Here is a 20,412-nt window from a genome sequence, read left to right on the forward strand (position 1 = left end):
AATAACCGATTCACATTTACCCGTTCAAGTCCTTTCATGATTTTGTAGACCTCTATCAGACAGCTCAGCACATTGCCAAACGCAGATATTGCCCAATGTTTGTTGTTCTTGATGAGCAGACTGAAAGGATAGCCACAGAAAGGCCAGGGCAGCAAACCCTATCACTATAGTCTTCCCCGACACACAAGGGATTTCTACCCATAAAGATTCAATTTTGTATTTAGTCTCATGCAGGATGTTTATCCTGTTGGACTCTATGCCATCCCGGACATAAAGCACCACACCGCCTCCCGACTGCTCCTCTCTGTCATTGCGATATAATTTGTACCCCGGTATAGCACTGTCCCATTGGTTATCCTCCTTCCACCATGTGTCTGAGATGCCAATTAAGTCTATGTCATCATTTACTGCTATACATTCTAATTCTCCCATCTTACTTCTTAGACTTCTGGCATTAGCATACAAACATTTCAAAGTTTGTTTTTTGTTTCTATTTTCATTCTGCTTTTTAATTGATAGGGATAAGTTAGAATTTTTTAGCTCAGGTGAGTTTTTAGTTACAGGCACTTGGACTACTTTTCTAATTATTGGAACCTCACTGTCGGGATGCCCTAATTCTAATGCATCATTAGAATCCTTTAAAGATACCTCCCTCCGAACCATGCGCTGCTGAGCGACTGTCGGCTTTCCCCTTTGTTCTAGTTTAAAAGCTGCTCTATCTCCTTTTTAAAGGTTAGCGCCAGCAGTCTGGTTCCACCCTGGTTAAGGTGGAGCCCATCCCTTCGGAAGAGACTCCCCCTTCCCCAAAAGGTTCCCCAGTTCCTAACAAAACTGAATCCCTCTTCCTTGCACCATCGTCTCATCCACGCATTGAGACTCCGGATGTAAGCAGCAGCCCTACAACAATTCCCCCAGTATGTGATGGCCTGGAAAGCACACAGACAGCACCGTGCTTTCATTCACTTTGCATCTGAAAGCTTTAATGCCACATAAACCTTTCTGTCTTGAGAGACCCTAACTGCAGCCTTGAAAAGCCCACAAATAATCGTATGCTGGCAGCACTGGACATACGTCCTGGGCAGCCCTCTGCAGGCATGTAGTACCTGCAGCTACTGTCCCACAGCCCTGCTTGGGTGCTTTGCATTTTACAAAGGTTACAGTGTTTGGTGTCAGGGTCTGGAGTGACCAGTGCCTTGTCACCTTGTGTTTGGTGTCAGAGTCTGGAGTGACCAGTGTCTTGTCACCTTGTGTTTGGTGTCACAGTCTGGTGTTTGGTGTCAGGGTCTGGAGTGACCAGTGCCTTGTCACCTTGTGTTTGGTGTCACAGTCTGGTGTTTGGTGTCAGGGTCTGGAGTGACCAGTGCCTTGTCACCTTGTGTTTGGTGTCACAGTCTGGTGTTTGGTGTCAGGGTCTGGAGTGACCAGTGCCTTGTCACCTTGTGTTTGGTGTCAGGGTCTGGAGTGACCAGTGCCTTGTCACCTTGTGTTTGGTGTCAGGGTCTGGAGTGACCAGTGCCTTGTCACCTTGTGTTTGGTGTCACAGTCTGGTGTTTGGTGTCAGGGTCTGGAGTGACCAGTGCCTTGTCACCTTGTGTTTGGTGTCACAGTCTGGTGTTTGGTGTCACGGTCTGGAGTGACCAGTGCCTTGTCACCTTGTGTTTGGTGTCAGTCTGGTGTGACCAGTGCCTTGTCACCTTGTGTTTGGTGTCACAGGCTGGTGTTTGGTGTCAGTCTGGTGTGACCAGTGCCTTGTCTTTTTGTTTTGCTGCAGAATTTCCTGGTGTACATGTTTTTTTTCCTGGTCATTCTTCTCACCAACTACGGCGACACTTCCCGCCACAGAAGTGCATTCCTGCTGCAAAGTTCACTGAGGCAGGAGCTGGATAACGAGCAGTTTCTCAGAATTAGGAGGTAAAGTAACGTGGCATGTTGTCCCTCCGTCTGTCCAGCACATCTGACAATTACATTCTTGTGCTGTCCTTTTTATCATGCTCTGATTTCTAAAAGTATGTATTTATTACAAAGCTTTATAACTTCCTCTCCTACCAGAGAGGGAGGTGCCAGATTATCCACGGGCTGGTTTTCAGGGTATCCAAATATGTAAGTTAATCCAGTCAGCAGACCAAATCCATGCTGAGAGGTCTCGTGAATATTCATTGCAGATATCCTGAAAGCCAGCCCAGTCTGGAGGTCCCATGGGCTGGATTCAGGAATTCCTGAGTTCAAGTTTCTTTTGAACCCAGGTCAGGCTGACCCAGGTGTGGTTTTCTTAACCTAGAGCGGCTGATATTTGCCAAGAGGAAGGACCAGGCCTGATCTGATCTTTGCAAATCCTGTCTTGGTTGGGCGTGACCAAGGCTCACACAAGCACACAGAGGATGGAAGAGATGCAAAGTACAGACTACAGCAGCTTGTGTCTGTGTGTGAGGGAATATCACCAAACCCTTACATACAGGGAGAGGCGAAGCACCCTGTAGTGGTGTGGGGATGGAATTTATGTTAAGAAAATAGGGAGAAGGGTTTTTTTTTTTTGCTTTTCCAATTCTGTCTCTGTCAAAGCTCTTGAACACAAGGCCTCAATGTGGAAAAGACTAAGTTGCTTACCTGTAGCAGGTGTTCTCCATAGACAGCAGAACAGTCAGCCACACAAGTCGGTGGTGTCATCTGATGGTGCTGATGCAGACCATTTCTTGCAAAGCTCAGAAAAGCCTAGAAATGTGTGCACAAGACTTCTCTCTCCGCTGCTGGCACGGCGGCCCTCTCAGTCCTGTGCTTCCTTGGTGACCTGGATAAGGAGGGTCGGGTCGGGTGAAGCGTAGAAGAATGGACGTTTTTTTAGAGCCACTACCTCCTTGACATTCTCACTACTCTATGGCACATCAGTGAGCCTCTTGCACACACCCTTCCCGAGGCTCGTAGCCATGAGAGCCGATTTGCTCCAATAACCAGGATGAGGATCACGATGCGGCTACTACCACGACTTAACATTTCTTTAGTGCTACTCAATGTATGCAGCACTGTACAAAAACACAAGAGACATTCCCTGTTTAGTAGAGCTTACAATCTAATCAAGATACTTCTTCATTGGCTGAAGGTGGACCACAGGCTTAAGATTTAAAAACAGCCTCCAAAAAGTGGGTTTTTCGATTGGCTTTGAACACAGGTCACATGGACCAAGTGCTTTGCTTGTTTTGCAGCAGGAACAAAATCCTCTAGTTTTCATGAAGGAAGAAATTCAAGGAAGCTCAGGATCTTCTGCAGAATGGAATGTATGCGCGTGATCCTCCAGATGTGGTGGGAACTAAGCAGAACGTGTTGGAAAATTCTTCAGCCAAAAAGATCCAAGAGGCACGGAGCAATGATTCCTACATTTCCTGGCCCCTTTTGAAGCAGATTCATCAAGTGCAGCTCGGTGTAGTAACTGCACTTTATTGAGTCCGGGAGCCTCCTGGACGCTATGCTCAGTGACAGGAAGGATAGTGCGTGGGGCTTCTACACATTGTGGAGGACCATGTGAACAGCACTGCCGCTAGCACCCTGAGAGACTTGATACATTGAAAGAAGGCAAAAAGGGGGTGCCCTGAGCTCACCGTCCACCTCCAGATTAAATGGGATGGCCATAGCCATCTCCTGCACAAACGCTGGGTAGGAGACATCATCTGATGGGAGGCCTGTTCAGCGTCAAAGTCCTTAGGCATGAAGGTTAGACTCCAGGACTCCTCACAGGCAGTGCGGGGACTCTTGTGGCTTCAGGGCTGAGAGCTGGTGATCTACAAGGGAGGCTCCCTCTCTGAAGCTGCTCAGCTATGGCTTGGCACATACATTATCAGAGTCCATGCCAAAGTTGACCTGCTTGGAGCCAGGTCATACGTCTTGAGCCCCAATGGTATCAGTGCTACAATCAACAGCAAAGGACTTGATGCCAACTTTTCAGCATGCATGAGGTTCTGAGGAGATCCTTGCAGATCCTCCTGTTCAGTTCCTGCTCTAAGGTTGCTAATGGCAAAACTGGAAGCACTACAGAAGAGAAGGTATCCTCTTGGGTGATCAGAGGGGATGTAGCAATAGTGGTCAATATTCAAAGCCATTTAGACAGATACCTGCCAAGTTATCCTTCTAAATAGCAAGTTTTTGAATATTGAGCCCCTTATTCTAAGTCATTGTCTGGTTAAAATGTGGCACTCTGGGGAGGAGTTCAATTATTTGGCGTAGATGTATTTCAGTTCTCTCCAGCTACGTTAGCCAAATAACTTTAGACCTGCTTCAGGCATGCTGAGGGTGCATCAAGATTTGATGTCAATCCAAAGAGGTCAAGCAGCTTCTGTCTTTGGAGCAAGATGGCCCCAGGCGACAGCACAGATGATATAATTAGTGACCTCATGCTGTACGCCCAGTACGCTGCAGTTCCTGTAACGATCAGCATTGGACATGTTTGGCATCCTGGCCTGCTTCTCTGACATTGTGCGATTTTATGGCATCGATTTTCCTCACAAGCTCTTAATGGAAAAATACAGGTATCGAGCTGCTGAGATGGTGACGAAAACAAGAAAAGAAAACTTAAAAAAATGCTACAGAGCCTGTGTAGGGAAGTGTCCAGATGACCAAGAAGTTCCAGTATGCTGCACAGTACATAAAAAAATAATCTCAGAGAGGCCGAAAAACAACTTAAAAGAAGAGCCAGACTAAAACCCATCTGCTCATTAACGAGGACTGAAAAGGCCAGGAAGTCTGGGAAACGCCCCGCAGCAGCGCCACTGGATGATCTCACCACTTGTGTGACTGATTGAGTTTCATTTTACCTAGAAGATCAGATAATGACCCTGGCTCACTGGAGTCCTGGGCACTAGTGGCCTTTCAAGCTAAGAGCCCATAGCATACACTGACCCACCTGCACTGGTATTCTCTTCTTCTTTTCCTGTCTGCATTCAGATTGGATGAGTTCTGGGCATGGATGTCCCAGGTGCTGTTGCCGTACCTGTACAGAACTCACTCCATCCAGAAAGGATACAGCACAACGCTGGGAGCAGTGCGCCTGCGCCAGGTCCGACTCGTAGAAGGTATGTGCAGAACACTTAGGATTGTTCTCTTCCCTCTGCTGCAAAGCTGTGACTGGAAACAGCTGAACAAATGCTGCTGACCTAGGAAGGGGTGAAAGGGCGTCCTCAGGCAGCAGGAGGCTTCCAGGTGCTCCATGAGCATGGGCACTCTCACACCCATCATTTTACCGTGGAGCAATCCAGAGCAAGACAGGAAGGGACAATGAGACTCATGGCAATTAGGTATTTTTTGGGGGGGCGGAAGAGGTGAGTGGGGACAGGAGTGTGATGTAGATGAAAAGCAAACTGATAGATCCACACTTCAAGCTGTGCAAGCAGAAAGAAGGCTTGGGCCAGTGCTGTTATGTATAGAGCACTGTCAGTATAGGAAAAAAGCAGAGCACTGAAGAATCTTTCACCTGAAGGTTTCTGCTCTAAGCACATCAGCAGCTGGAAGGAGGACTGGGAATACTGAGGGTGGCAGAATGACATAGTTTTGCTGTAGGTGAGCACGCTTTGCAAACATGTGCCAGGCGAGCACGCTTTGCACATGCACTAGATGAGCAAACTTTGCACTCGTGCTTGGTGAACATGCTTTGCACATATTAACTAGGTGAGCACACTTTGCACACATGCACTAGGTGAGCACACTTTCACTCATGCTTGGTGAACATGCTTTGCATACATGCGCCAGGCGAGCAAACTTTGCACTCGTGCTTGGTGAACATGCTTTGCACACATGCACTAGGCGAGCACGCTTTGCACTCGTGCTTGGTGAACATGCTTTGCACACATGCACTAGGCGAGCACACTTTGCACACGTGCTTGGTGAGCAAGCTTTGCAAATGAAGTGGTAAGGATTGCAGCATGCAGCAGTTGGTGTGGATGGGCAGACTAGATGGACTGTATGGTCTTTTTGTGCTGTCACATTTCTATGTGAACGTATGCTAGGCAAGCACACTTTTTCTATACGTGCTAGGTGAGCATGTTTTTCAGATGTGCTTGTGCTGAGTACGCTTTACAGACATGTGTTCCCTGTGATGTCTCTGGACCTGTACAGCATTTGTAAACCGATCATTCTGCTTTCTCTTTTACAGTGAAGTGTCAAAACAGCCATCAGGACTCCCAGGGTACCTCAGATGCAACGTCTGCGGAGGGGAGGTGCACTGAGGAGTCACTCATGGTGGATACTAGGGGTTATGCTTCCGGCTGGACAGAATTATCTGGAAATGTATCTGATGCTTGGACCCATTCTCCTCCTGACCTCGGAGGGTAAGAAGCTAAGTATTAGACGTTGCACTTGTTCCCATGCAGTTATTGCATTATCTCTTTCCCAGCTCTAGCTGTTTGCAGTCATCCTGCCAATGCAGCTGCAGTAGCCACTGACCCACAGCCTCCTTGGAGGTATAAATGAATGGCACTACCACTCATATTGAGGCTATTTGCTTTGACTTCAGGTCAGACATCTGTTGGGGAGCTAGGTTGCATTTTAATAGGCACTAGATGAGGAATGGAAATCTCTGCAGGCAGGGCAGAAGTGCACAATGTGAAGTCACCAGCCATGGAAAGGTTCTTGAGAATATATTACAATGCAATGCAGTGAGTGAAGGCAGTCAAATCAGTTAGGAATGATCTGAAAAGAAATGGAGAATAAAACAGAAAGTATCCTGCTGTCTCTGGATTCATCCATGGTGCCGCCTCGCCTGTAAGATTGTGAGCTGCTTTGGTTGTTCCAGCTCAGAAAACACAAAGCAGAATTAGAAAAGGTCCAGAGGAAAGTGACAGAAATGTTAAAGGGGATGGAAGGACTCCGCTATGATGAGAGGCTTCACAGGCGAGAGCTCTTCAGCTGGGAGGGGACATGAGAGGGGTTTATAAAATCATGAGTGGGGTGGAAGGGGTAACTAAAGGATGGTTATTCACCCTCTCCAATAATACTAAACAAGGGGACCCTCCATGAAAGTAAGGATCAGCAGGTTCAGAACAGATCCTAGAAAGGACTTTCTCACTCAGCGCACGATCGCGCTGTGAGATCTGTTGCCAGAGGACGTGATGAAGGCAGTGAGCAAGCCAGGTACCTTTTGTTATACCTGGGAGTGAGTAGCAGGAATTAGTTCTACTTCATGAGATCTGCCAGATGCCTGTGACTCAGACTACTCACTGTTGGAGACAGGATTCTGGGCTCGATGGACCTTGCTCTGACCCAGCCTGGCACATCCTTTGTTCTTATGTACAGGATGCTGGGCTCAATGGACCTTGGTCTGACCCAGCCTGGCACTTCTTATGTACAGGATGCTGGGCTCGATGGACCTTGGTCTGACCGAGCCTGGCCCTTCTTATGTTCTTATGTACAGGATGCAGGGCTCGATGGACCTTGGTCTGACCCAGCCTGGCACTTCTTATGTTTTTATGTACAGGATGCGGGGCTCGATGGACCTTGGTCTGACCCATCCTGGCACTTCTTATGTTCTTATGTACAGGATGCAGGGCTCGATGGACCTTGGGCTCAATGGACCTCGGTCTGACCCAGCCTGGCACTTCTTATGTTCTTATGTACAGGATGCAGGGCTCGATGGACCTTGGTCTGACCCAGCCTGGCACTTCTTATGTACAGGATGCAGGGCTCGATGGACCTTGGTCTGACCCAGCCTGGCACTTCTTATGTTCTTATGTACAGGATGCTGGGCTCGATGGACCTTGGTCTGACCCGGCCTGGCACTTCTTATGTTCTTATGTACAGGATGCAGGGCTCGATGGACCTTGGTCTGACCCAGCCTGGCACTTCTTATGTACAGGATGCGGGGCTCGATGGACCTTGGTCTGACCCAGCCTGGCACTTCTTATGTTCTTATGTACAGGATGCTGGGCTCGATGGACCTTGGTCTGACCCAGCCTGGCACTTCTTATGTTCTTATGTACAGGATGCTGGGCTCGATGGACCTTGGTCTGACCCGGCCTGGCACTTCTTATGTTCTTATGTACAGGATGCAGGGCTCGATGGACCTTGGTCTGACCCAGCCTGGCACTTCTTATGTTCTTATGTACAGGATGCTGGGCTCGATGGACCTTGGTCTGACCCGGCCTGGCACTTCTTATGTTCTTATGTACAGGATGCAGGGCTCGATGGACCTTGGTCTGACACGGCCTGGCACTTCTTATGTTCTTATGTACAGGATGCTGGGCTCGATGGACCTCGGTCTGACCCGGCCTGGCACTTCTTATGTTCTTATGTACAGGATGCTGGGCTCGATGGACCTCGGTCTGACCCAGCCTGGCACTTCTTATGTTCTTATGTACAGGATGCAGGGCTCGATGGACCTCGGTCTGACCCGGCCTGGCACTTCTTATGTTCTTATGTACAGGATGCAGGGCTCGATGGACCTTGGTCTGACCCGGCCTGGCCCTTCTTATGTTCTTATGTACAGGATGCAGGGCTCGATGGACCTTGGTCTGACCCAGCCTGGCACTTCTTATGTTCTTATGTACAGGATGCTGGGCTCGATGGTCCTTGGTCTGACCCAGCCTGGCACTTCTTATGTTCTTATGTACAGGATGCAGGGCTCGATGGACCTTGGTCTGACCCAGCCTGGCACTTCTTATGTTCTTATGTACAGGATGCAGGGCTCGATGGACCTTGGTCTGACCCAGCCTGGCACTTCTTATGTTCTTATGTACAGGATGCTGGGCTCGATGGACCTTGCTCTGACCCAGCCTGGCACTTCTTATGTTCTTATGTACAGGATGCAGGGCTCGATGGACCTTGGTCTGACCCAGCCTGGCACTTCTTATGTACAGGATGCTGGGCTCGATGGACCTTGGTCTGACCCAGCCTGGCACTTCTTGTGTTCTTATGTACAGGATGCAGGGCTCGATGGACCTTGGTCTGACCCAGCCTGGCACTTCTTATGTTCTTATGTACAGGATGCTGGGCTCGATGGACCTTGGTCTGACCCAGCCTGGCCCTTCTTATGTTCTTATGTACAGGATGCAGGGCTCGATGGACCTTGGTCTGACCCAGCCTGGCACTTCTTATGTTCTTATGTACAGGATGCTGGGCTCGATGGACCCTGGTCTGACCCATCCTGGCTTGTTCTTATGTTCTTATGTACAGGATGCAGGGCTCGATGGTCCTTGGTCTGACCCATCCTGGCTTGTTCTTATGTTCTTATGTACAGGATGCAGGGCTCGATGGACCTTGGTCTGACCCAGCCTGGCACTTCTTATGTTCTTATGTACAGGATGCTGGGCTCGATGGTCCTTGGTCTGACCCAGCCTGGCACTTCTTATGTTCTTATGTACAGGATGCGGGGCTCGATGGACCTTGGTCTGACCCATCCTGGCACTTCTTATGTTCTTATGTACAGGATGCAGGGCTCGATGGACCTTGGTCTGACCCATCCTGGCTTGTTCTTATGTTCTTATGTACAGGATGCTGGGCTCGATGGACCTTGGTCTGACCCAGCCTGGCACTTCTTATGTTCTTATGTACAGGATGCGGGGCTCGATGGACCTTGGTCTGACCCAGCCTGGCACTTCTTATGTTCTTATGTACAGGATGCAGGGCTCGATGGACCTTGGTCTGACCCAGCCTGGCACTTCTTATGTTCTTATGTACAGGATGCGGGGCTCGATGGACCTTGGTCTGACCCAGCCTGGCACTTCTTATGTTCTTATGTACAGGATGCAGGGCTCGATGGACCTTGGTCTGACCCAGCCTGGCACTTCTTATGTTCTTATGTACAGGATGCGGGGCTCGATGGACCTTGGTCTGACCCATCCTGGCACTTCTTATGTTCTTATGTACAGGATGCGGGGCTCGATGGACCTTGGTCTGACCCAGCCTGGCACTTCTTATGTTCTTATGTACAGGATGCAGGGCTCGATGGACCTTGCTCTGATCCAGCCTGGCACTTCTTATGTTCTTATGTACAGGATGCTGGGCTGGATGGACCTTGGTCTGACCCAGCCTGGCACTTCTTATGTTCTTATGTACAGGATGCAGGGCTCGATGGACCTTGGTCTGACCCAGCCTGGCACTTCTTATGTTCTTATGTACAGGATGCTGGGCTCGATGGACCTTGGTCTGACCCAGCCTGGCACTTCTTATGTTCTTATGTACAGGATGCTGGGCTCGATGGACCTTGGTCTGACCCAGCCTGGCACTTCTTATGTTCTTATGTACAGGATGCGGGGCTCGATGGACCTTGGTCTGACCCAGCCTGGCACTTCTTATGTTCTTATGTACAGGATGCGGGGCTCGATGGACCTTGGTCTGACCCAACCTGGCACTTCTTATGTTCTTATGTACAGGATGCTGGGCTCGATGGACCTTGGACTGACTCAGCCTGGCACTTCTTATGTACAGGATGCAGGGCTCGATGGACCTTGGTCTGACCCAGCCTGGCCCTTCTTATGTTCTTATGTACAGGATGCTGGGCTGGATGGACCTTGGTCTGACCCAGCCTGGCACTTCTTATGATCTTATGTACAGGATGCAGGGCTCGATGGACCTTGGTCTGACCCAGCCTGGCACTTCTTATGATCTTATGTACAGGATGCAGGGCTCGATGGACCTTGGTCTGACCCAGCCTGGCACTTCTTATGTTCTTATGTACAGGATGCAGGGCTCGATGGACCTTGGTCTGACCCAGCCTGGCACTTCTTATGTTCTTATGTACAGGATGCAGGGCTCGATGGACCTTGGTCTGACCCAGCCTGGCACTTCTTATGTTCTTATGTACAGGATGCAGGGCTCGATGGACCCTTGGTCTGACCCAGCCTGGCACTTCTTATGTTCTTATGTACAGGATGCAGGGCTCGATGGACCCTGGTCTGACCCAGCCTGGCACTTCTTATGTTCTTATGTACAGGATGCTGGGCTCGATGGACCTTGGTCTGACCCAGCCTGGCACTTCTTATGTTCTTATGTACAGGATGCAGGGCTCGATGGATCTTGGTCTGACCCAGCCTGGCACTTCTTATGTTCTTATGTACAGGATGCTGGGCTCGATGGACCTTGGTCTGACCCAGCCTGGCACTTCTTATGTTCTTATGCACAGGATGCAGGGCTCGATGGACCTTGCTCTGACCCAGCCTGGCACTGCTTATGTTCTTATGTACAGGATGCAGGGCTCGATGGACCCTGGTCTGACCAAGCCTGGCACTTCTTATGATCTTATGTACAGGATGCAGGGCTCGATGGACCTTGCTCTGACCCAGCCTGGCACTTCTTATGATCTTATGTACAGGATTCAGGGCTCGATGGACCTTGCTCTGCCCGAGCCTGGCACTTCTTATGTTCTTATGTAAAGGATGCGGGGCTCGATGGACCTTGGTCTGACCCAGCCTGGCACTTCTTATGTTCTTATGTACAGGATGCTGGGCTCGATGGACCTTGGTCTGACCCAGCCTGGCACTTCTTATGATCTTATGTACAGGATGCAGGGCTCGATGGACCTTGGTCTGACCCAGCCTGGCACTTCTTATGTTCTTATGTACAGGATGCAGGGCTCGATGGACCTTGGTCTGACCCAGCCTGGCACTTCTTATGTTCTTATGTACAGGATGCAGGGCTCGATGGACCTTGGTCTGACCCAGCCTGGCACTTCTTATGATCTTATGTACAGGATGCAGGGCTCGATGGACCTTGGTCTGACCCAGCCTGGCACTTCTTATGATCTTATGTACAGGATGCAGGGCTCGATGGACCTTGGTCTGACCCAGCCTGGCACTTCTTATGTTCTTATGTACAGGATGCTGGGCTCGATGGACCTTGGTCTGACCCAGCCTGGCACTTCTTATGTTCTTATGTACAGGATGCAGGGCTCGATGGACCTTGGTCTGACCCAGCCTGGCACTTCTTATGTACAGGATGCAGGGCTCGATGGACCTTGGTCTGACCCAGCCTGGCACTTCTTATGTTCTTATGTACAGGATGCTGGGCTCGATGGTCCTTGGTCTGACCGAGCCTGGCACTTCTTATGTTCTTATGTACAGGATGCTGGGCTCGATGGACCTTGATCTGACCCAGCCTGGCACTTCTTATGTTCTTATGTACAGGATGCAGGGCTCGATGGACCTTGGTCTGACCCAGCCTGGCACTTCTTATGTACAGGATGCTGGGCTCGATGGACCTTGGTCTGACCCAGCCTGGCACTTCTTATGTTCTTATGTACAGGATGCTGGGCTCGATGGACCTTGCTCTGACCGAGCCTGGCACTTCTTATGTTCTTATGTACAGGATGCTGGGCTCGATGGTCCTTGGTCTGACCGAGCCTGGCACTTCTTATGTTCTTATGTACAGGATGCTGGGCTCGATGGACCTTGATCTGACCCAGCCTGGCACTTCTTATGTTCTTATGTACAGGATGCAGGGCTCGATGGACCTTGGTCTGACCCAGCCTGGCACTTCTTATGTACAGGATGCAGGGCTCGATGGACCTTGGTCTGACCCAGCCTGGCACTTCTTATGTTCTTATGTACAGGATGCTGGGCTCGATGGACCTTGCTCTGACCCAGTACGGCACTTCTTATGTTCTTATGTACAGGATGCTGGGCTCGATGGACCTTGGTCTGACCCAGCCTGGCACTTCTTATGTTCTTATGTACAGGATGCTGGGCTCGATGGACCTTGCTCTGACCCAGCCTGGCACTTCTTCTGTTCTTATGTACAGGATGCTGGGCTCGATGGACCTTGGTCTGACCCAGCCTGGCACTTCTTATGTTCTTATGTACAGGATGCAGGGCTCGATGGACCTTGCTCTGATCCAGCCTGGCACTTCTTATGTTCTTATGTACAGGATGCTGGGCTGGATGGACCTTGGTCTGACCCAGCCTGGCACTTCTTATGTTCTTATGTACAGGATGCAGGGCTCGATGGACCTTGGTCTGACCCAGCCTGGCACTTCTTATGTTCTTATGTACAGGATGCTGGGCTCGATGGACCTTGGTCTGACCCAGCCTGGCACTTCTTATGTTCTTATGTACAGGATGCTGGGCTCGATGGACCTTGGTCTGACCCAGCCTGGCACTTCTTATGTTCTTATGTACAGGATGCGGGGCTCGATGGACCTTGGTCTGACCCAGCCTGGCACTTCTTATGTTCTTATGTACAGGATGCGGGGCTCGATGGACCTTGGTCTGACCCAACCTGGCACTTCTTATGTTCTTATGTACAGGATGCTGGGCTCGATGGACCTTGGTCTGACTCAGCCTGGCACTTCTTATGTACAGGATGCAGGGCTCGATGGACCTTGGTCTGACCCAGCCTGGCCCTTCTTATGTTCTTATGTACAGGATGCTGGGCTGGATGGACCTTGGTCTGACCCAGCCTGGCACTTCTTATGATCTTATGTACAGGATGCAGGGCTCGATGGACCTTGGTCTGACCCAGCCTGGCACTTCTTATGATCTTATGTACAGGATGCAGGGCTCGATGGACCTTGGTCTGACCCAGCCTGGCACTTCTTATGTTCTTATGTACAGGATGCAGGGCTCGATGGACCTTGGTCTGACCCAGCCTGGCACTTCTTATGTTCTTATGTACAGGATGCTGGGCTCGATGGACCTTGGTCTGACCCATCCTGGCACTTCTTATGTTCTTATGTACAGGGTGCTGGGCTCGATGGACCTTGGTCTGACCCAGCCTGGCAGTTCTTATGTACAGGATGCGGGGCTCGATGGACCTTGCTCTGACCCATCCTGGCACTTCTTATGTTCTTATGTACAGGATGCAGGGCTCGATGGACCTTGGTCTGACCCAGCCTGGCACTTCTTATGTTCTTATGTACAGGATGCAGGGCTCGATGGACCTTGGTCTGACCCAGCCTGGCACTTCTTATGTTCTTATGTACAGGATGCAGGGCTCGATGGACCCTTGGTCTGACCCAGCCTGGCACTTCTTATGTTCTTATGTACAGGATGCAGGGCTCGATGGACCCTGGTCTGACCCAGCCTGGCACTTCTTATGTTCTTATGTACAGGATGCTGGGCTCGATGGACCTTGGTCTGACCCAGCCTGGCACTTCTTATGTTCTTATGTACAGGATGCAGGGCTCGATGGATCTTGGTCTGACCCAGCCTGGCACTTCTTATGTTCTTATGTACAGGATGCTGGGCTCGATGGACCTTGGTCTGACCCAGCCTGGCACTTCTTATGTTCTTATGCACAGGATGCAGGGCTCGATGGACCTTGCTCTGACCCAGCCTGGCACTGCTTATGTTCTTATGTACAGGATGCAGGGCTCGATGGACCCTGGTCTGACCAAGCCTGGCACTTCTTATGATCTTATGTACAGGATGCAGGGCTCGATGGACCTTGCTCTGACCCAGCCTGGCACTTCTTATGATCTTATGTACAGGATTCAGGGCTCGATGGACCTTGCTCTGCCCGAGCCTGGCACTTCTTATGTTCTTATGTAAAGGATGCGGGGCTCGATGGACCTTGGTCTGACCCAGCCTGGCACTTCTTATGTTCTTATGTACAGGATGCTGGGCTCGATGGACCTTGGTCTGACCCAGCCTGGCACTTCTTATGATCTTATGTACAGGATGCAGGGCTCGATGGACCTTGGTCTGACCCAGCCTGGCACTTCTTATGTTCTTATGTACAGGATGCAGGGCTCGATGGACCTTGGTCTGACCCAGCCTGGCACTTCTTATGTTCTTATGTACAGGATGCTGGGCTCGATGGACCTTGGTCTGACCCAGCCTGGCACTTCTTATGATCTTATGTACAGGATGCAGGGCTCGATGGACCTTGGTCTGACCCAGCCTGGCACTTCTTATGATCTTATGTACAGGATGCAGGGCTCGATGGACCTTGGTCTGACCCAGCCTGGCACTTCTTATGTTCTTATGTACAGGATGCTGGGCTCGATGGACCTTGGTCTGACCCAGCCTGGCACTTCTTATGTTCTTATGTACAGGATGCAGGGCTCGATGGACCTTGGTCTGACCCAGCCTGGCACTTCTTATGTACAGGATGCAGGGCTCGATGGACCTTGGTCTGACCCAGCCTGGCACTTCTTATGTTCTTATGTACAGGATGCTGGGCTCGATGGTCCTTGGTCTGACCGAGCCTGGCACTTCTTATGTTCTTATGTACAGGATGCGGGGCTCGATGGACCTCGGTCTGACCCAGCCTGGCACTTCTTATGTTCTTATGTACAGGATGCGGGGCTCGATGGACCTTGGTCTGACCCAGCCTGGCACTTCTTATGTTCTTATGTACAGGATGCAGGGCTCGATGGACCTTGGTCTGACCCAGGCTGGCACTTCTTATGATCTTATGTACAGGATGCAGGGCTCGATGGACCTTGGTCTGACCCAGCCTGGCACTTCTTATGTTCTTATGTACAGGATGCAGGGCTCGATGGACCTTGGTCTGACCCAGCCTGGCACTTCTTATGTTCTTATGTACAGGATGCTGGGCTCGATGGACCTTGGTCTGACCCAGCCTGGCACTTCTTATGATCTTATGTACAGGATGCAGGGCTCGATGGACCTTGGTCTGACCCAGCCTGGCACTTCTTATGATCTTATGTACAGGATGCAGGGCTCGATGGACCTTGGTCTGACCCAGCCTGGCACTTCTTATGTTCTTATGTACAGGATGCTGGGCTCGATGGACCTTGGTCTGACCCAGCCTGGCACTTCTTATGTTCTTATGTACAGGATGCAGGGCTCGATGGACCTTGGTCTGACCCAGCCTGGCACTTCTTATGTTCTTATGTACAGGATGCTGGGCTCGATGGACCTCGGTCTGACCCAGCCTGGCACTTCTTATGTTCTTATGTACAGGATGCTGGGCTCGATGGACCTTGGTCTGACCCAGCCTGGCACTTCTTATGTTCTTATGTACAGGATGCTGGGCTCGATGGACCTTGATCTGACCCAGCCTGGCACTTCTTATGTTCTTATGTACAGGATGCAGGGCTCGATGGACCTTGGTCTGACCCAGCCTGGCACTTCTTATGTACAGGATGCTGGGCTCGATGGACCTTGGTCTGACCCAGCCTGGCACTTCTTATGTTCTTATGTACAGGATGCAGGGCTCGATGGACCTTGGTCTGACCCAGCCTGGCACTTCTTATGTTCTTATGTACAGGATGCTGGGCTCGATGGACCTTGCTCTGACCCAGCCTGGCACTTCTTATGTTCTTATGTACAGGATGCTGGGCTCGATGGACCTTGCTCTGACCCAGCCTGGCACTTCTTCTGTTCTTATGTACAGGATGCTGGGCTCGATGGACCTTGGTCTGACCCAGCACAGCTATCATATTGCCTCTAGCTATTGCTGCTCACTAAAGCATTAAGGGAAGATGGTTCTGGAGAGAGAGGACTATGCTGTGCTTTCTCACAGAGCTTCCGAGGGAAGCCTAAGCACACGAGACTGATTACAAAGTGTCAATAGCCTTGGTAACAAGAGTCACAAGTTACATTGAACCTTTTTCCCATGGACTGCAGGCTGCAGGTTAAAGCATTGAAATCCCTTGGTCTGACCCAGGTTCCCTGTAAAGCAGACGTGGCAGTTTGCACACCCACAGCCCCTTGTAATATTGCAAGAGCTGAATCTGAACTCTCTCCTCTGCAGGGTCTGGTACTGGGGCTTCATGTCTCTCTACGACAGTGGAGGGTATGTCCAGCTGCTGGGATCCAGCTTAGAGGAGAGCAAGGCCATTTTAAACTATCTCCAGGAAAATCACTGGATCGACAACATGTGAGTTCTTTGCTGGCAGAGAATGCCAAAGAGATGGTCATGGTGAAGTCGTCTTCATAAATAACGCTCTTTCATGTGTCTGCGTCTGCAGGAGCCGAGCTATATTTGTTGAGCTGACTCAGTATAACCCAGGCGTGGACTTGCATGCGGTGGTCACACTGCTCTTGGAGTTACCCCTGGCGGGACGAGCACTCCCCTCCGTCACTGTCTGGCCCTTCCCCCTGCTGAAGCTGAGTGGCGGCGTTCACCTTCTGCTTCTGATGATGGTGAGTTTCTGTGCAGTTCTTTGGATCAGAACCTTTCAACCCAATAAAGTTCTGTCCCGATATGATCAGAGAAGAAAAAACGACTCTGTGTGTCCTCTGACTATTGTTCAGCATTAAGTAATGTGCATGCTGGTAGTCTCAGTGTCATTGTAAAGTCCGTAGATAATGTAGTTGTGAAGGTGCATTGTGTGGACACGGAGATCTTTACAATCTAGGGGAGAGCAGAGGGAGTCTTACAAGGTATCTGGTTATCATAAGTGACTGTGTCATTGTGTCCTTTCACTACCTGGAAAGCTGCAGGGAGTTTACAAGGCATCTGGTTATTGGCGCCAGTGTCCTACCTGGGTGGGTGCCGGGGACTTTGTCCTTTCATAATCTGGACAGGTGCAGGGAGCTTGGCAGGCAATTTTCATACACAAAATATGTAAGTGGAATTGATATTCCTTACAGTACATTTTGTGGCATGTGTTTTGTAATTACATGCTTAATAAAGGACTTAGCCAAGCCAAATCAGTGTGCTGTTCAATATTCAATAAAGAGCCGACACTACCAGCAGTAACGAGCATAGCGCAAGACATACTGCTGACCGTGGCTCTTGGAAGTGCAGGGCTTGCACTATCAATTCAACTTAAAACTGCTGAAGATGAATTGGTTTGTAAAATACATGAAGCTCCTTATTGCTTAAAGCCTTTATTTTGAAGAACTGCTGTTTCCGATTAATGCTGGCTGGCAGCCCACTGCATCCTGTGATTTGGTTTTACTGAGGGCAGCGCAAATTTCCACCAGCATTACATCTGCAGCTTATCAGCAAGGGTAGATGCCTAGGCCCAAAAGCTTGGGCTGTTCCGTTGGTAACCTGGTTTCTCACCACAGCTCATGTTCCCTTCTCATTCAGGTTTTCCTCATGGTGTTTGTGGTCTATTTTGTGGTCTCCGAATCTCTTGCCATGAAGAAGGAAGGTGCGGCTTATTTCACAGTCCTTTGGAATTACATCCAGTGGTTGACCATTGTCCTAACCATCTGCACCGTGGTGGTGCATCTTAGTCGAGCCAGCCTTGCTGACCAACAGTGGGATAAATATCTCAACAATCGCCAAGGCTTCACCAACTTCTACCAAATCGCCTTCCTAACTACCATCTTCAGTGGCTTGTCTGCTTGTCTTCTGTGCCTCCTGACTGTAAAGGTATAGTATGAACGGGCAGTGATAGTGCAAGGGGCTGAAAGCAGGAAAGCTTGAAATGGAACCATTGACTCCTTGTACATCTGGCTGAGCACCCATTCATTCCCCGTCCCCCTTTTTGTGTTCTCAGGCTGCCCAACAGCTGCGCTTTATCAGGCCATGGTCCATTTTTGGCAAAACCTTACAGAGATCTGCAAAAGAGCTGCTTTCCACATGGGTCATCTTCCTGGTTCTGGCTCTAGCATACGCACAACTTGGCTTTTTGGTAAGTACAGTGTGTGCAGAATTTATTAATTCCAGCTGCGCTCAAATTGATTTAATACATATGAGCCAGGTCCTTAAACAAAACTGTGAGAGAAGAATAAATGTTAAGAGAATATGGACAGCACGGCCCAGTGATGGAACAGTAAATTTGCCTATATAGGTTAGTTATCTACGCTATCTTAAATACACCCAATGCCTCATAACAAAAATCCCTTATACTTAAAAAGATAAATAGCAAAAGTAGTTTCACAATAAAATTAATCACTTCTAAAGCAAACCAGAAGTAACCAGTATGCCTTGGAAAAAGAAGGGAGCCTAGATCTGTTGGTAGAATACATTTTAGTGAATAAAGAGAAATAATGAACATTATGTGATGGAGAGGTAGCTCTGATCCTTGGGAGCCATAAACAGTTATAGGTTTTCAGAGTAAGAAATAAACCAGGCTGTTAGCCCAGAATTATTTATTTCCTGGTCCGACCCTGGATCAGTCCAGACGAGTGGGTTTTGCATCCCTACCAGCAGATGGAGACAGAGAATAAAAACTTTTCAAGCACTGCTACATAACCTCGAGTGCCACCTGCAGTATTTCTCTGTCTCCAGCAGATGGTAGAGGTGAAAGCTGCAGGCTGCAGTTTAGAAAGTAAAATAAAATAGAAGAGAAAAGAGAGAGCACGATTAATTTCATGGGAGTTCCTTGCGCTTCCTTCGTGGACCATCCTTCAGGTAGAGCAGGGGCTTGGAGATCCCTGAATTAGCTTGGCCTTCAGCAAACAGAGGGGGTATCAGCCAGGGGTCCTGGTTCCCTCGCTCCCTCTAAGGCTTTCTCTGCCCCAGCCAGAAGCAGGGAAGTATTTATTTATTTGCTTGGCTTCTTTGTTTGCTCTTTTTTTTTTTTTTAATCGACAGTGCAATGTGCAGAGCAGGACTGTTAGTGCGGCTGTTACCGAGCATCAAGGCCGGAATCAGGGGTAAGAGAAGGGAGCCTGTGGCTCGACAGCAGCTCTGGGGGTCCAGAGCAGAATCGAGAGGGTGATTGTGTGCCAGCGGGAAGGCTCCATGGTCATGGCACGCATTTTGGTGGGCTGGCCACAGCAAGCAGGAGTCACCTGCGGAGCACGGGAAAGTGTGTCAGGCCTGTGGAGTGAGGCTCAATGGGGCCTCGTTGTGTGCCAACTGTGCCTCCAGAGAGGAAGGGACCTCCGCGGAGGGATCAGGAAGCGATTACGGCACTTGTTCTTCAGGTCCTGTTGGGGGGAGGCCCTGGGGGGGGAGGAAATGACAGCCATGTTGCCTCCATGTGGCAGGAAGTTTGCATCTGCAAGAGAGTTCAGGGACTCCCCTCCCCCGCTGTCTCCAGCAGAGCAATGCCCTGAGGAGGATAAAGAAGGGGCAGGGGAGCTCAATGAGGACACTTTGGAAAAGGGAACCAGTGGTTCTGAGGATTTTTCTACAGATTTTGTCCTGCTACTTCATAAAGCCTTTTTGGCTAAAAAGGAAGCAGTGAGTAAAGTTTGACCACCCAGAAGTCCCAGCGCTCGGCTAAGAGGCCTAGAGCAGCTAAGCAGGCAGGATCAGGGGGGCTTCTATGGCTCCTGCATCTGGGACACCCATTGGGTAAAGATGAGGACTGAGAAGGTGAAGGTCTACAGGAGGGTCCACAAGGGGACCTGCATGATGATCCTGTGGATTCACCGGCAGGTAGTGGACCTGATGGAGGAGGTTCCTGTCATGGAAAGGGATGATCTTAGGGTGGTGAGATTATTCTGTAAGGAAGAACTGCATCCTCTCATTCCCCGGGTTCTGGAGGAACTGGGGTTCAAGGTCACACAGGAGGATTCGGACAATGAAGAGGTACATCCTGTCTTGGACTAGCTGCATGAGCCACCAAAGGTGAAGAAATTGGTTAGAGTGGGATTCTCCGGAGGCAGGCCTGAAGGTAGCCAGGGC

General features: G+C 50.0%; 1 protein-coding gene across 5 annotated transcripts in view; it reads left to right on the forward strand.

The window, feature by feature from the left end:
• Window positions 1-20,412, forward strand: part of PKD1 (polycystin 1, transient receptor potential channel interacting) — a 135,403-nt gene that overhangs the window by 103,302 nt on the left and 11,689 nt on the right. For all 5 annotated transcript variants that reach the window (XM_029577343.1, XM_029577347.1, XM_029577346.1 and 2 more), the window contains 7 exons: window positions 1,772-1,911; window positions 4,930-5,057; window positions 6,134-6,308; window positions 16,630-16,755; window positions 16,847-17,021; window positions 17,917-18,204; window positions 18,332-18,466. In XM_029577343.1, coding sequence (XP_029433203.1) covers window positions 1,772-1,911; window positions 4,930-5,057; window positions 6,134-6,308; window positions 16,630-16,755; window positions 16,847-17,021; window positions 17,917-18,204; window positions 18,332-18,466 — 1,167 coding nt within the window. The remainder of the gene's footprint in view (window positions 1-1,771; window positions 1,912-4,929; window positions 5,058-6,133; window positions 6,309-16,629; window positions 16,756-16,846; window positions 17,022-17,916; window positions 18,205-18,331; window positions 18,467-20,412) is intronic.

This window comes from Rhinatrema bivittatum, chromosome 14, assembly GCF_901001135.1.
Source record: "Rhinatrema bivittatum chromosome 14, aRhiBiv1.1, whole genome shotgun sequence".
Classification (NCBI taxonomy): domain Eukaryota; kingdom Metazoa; phylum Chordata; class Amphibia; order Gymnophiona; family Rhinatrematidae; genus Rhinatrema; species Rhinatrema bivittatum.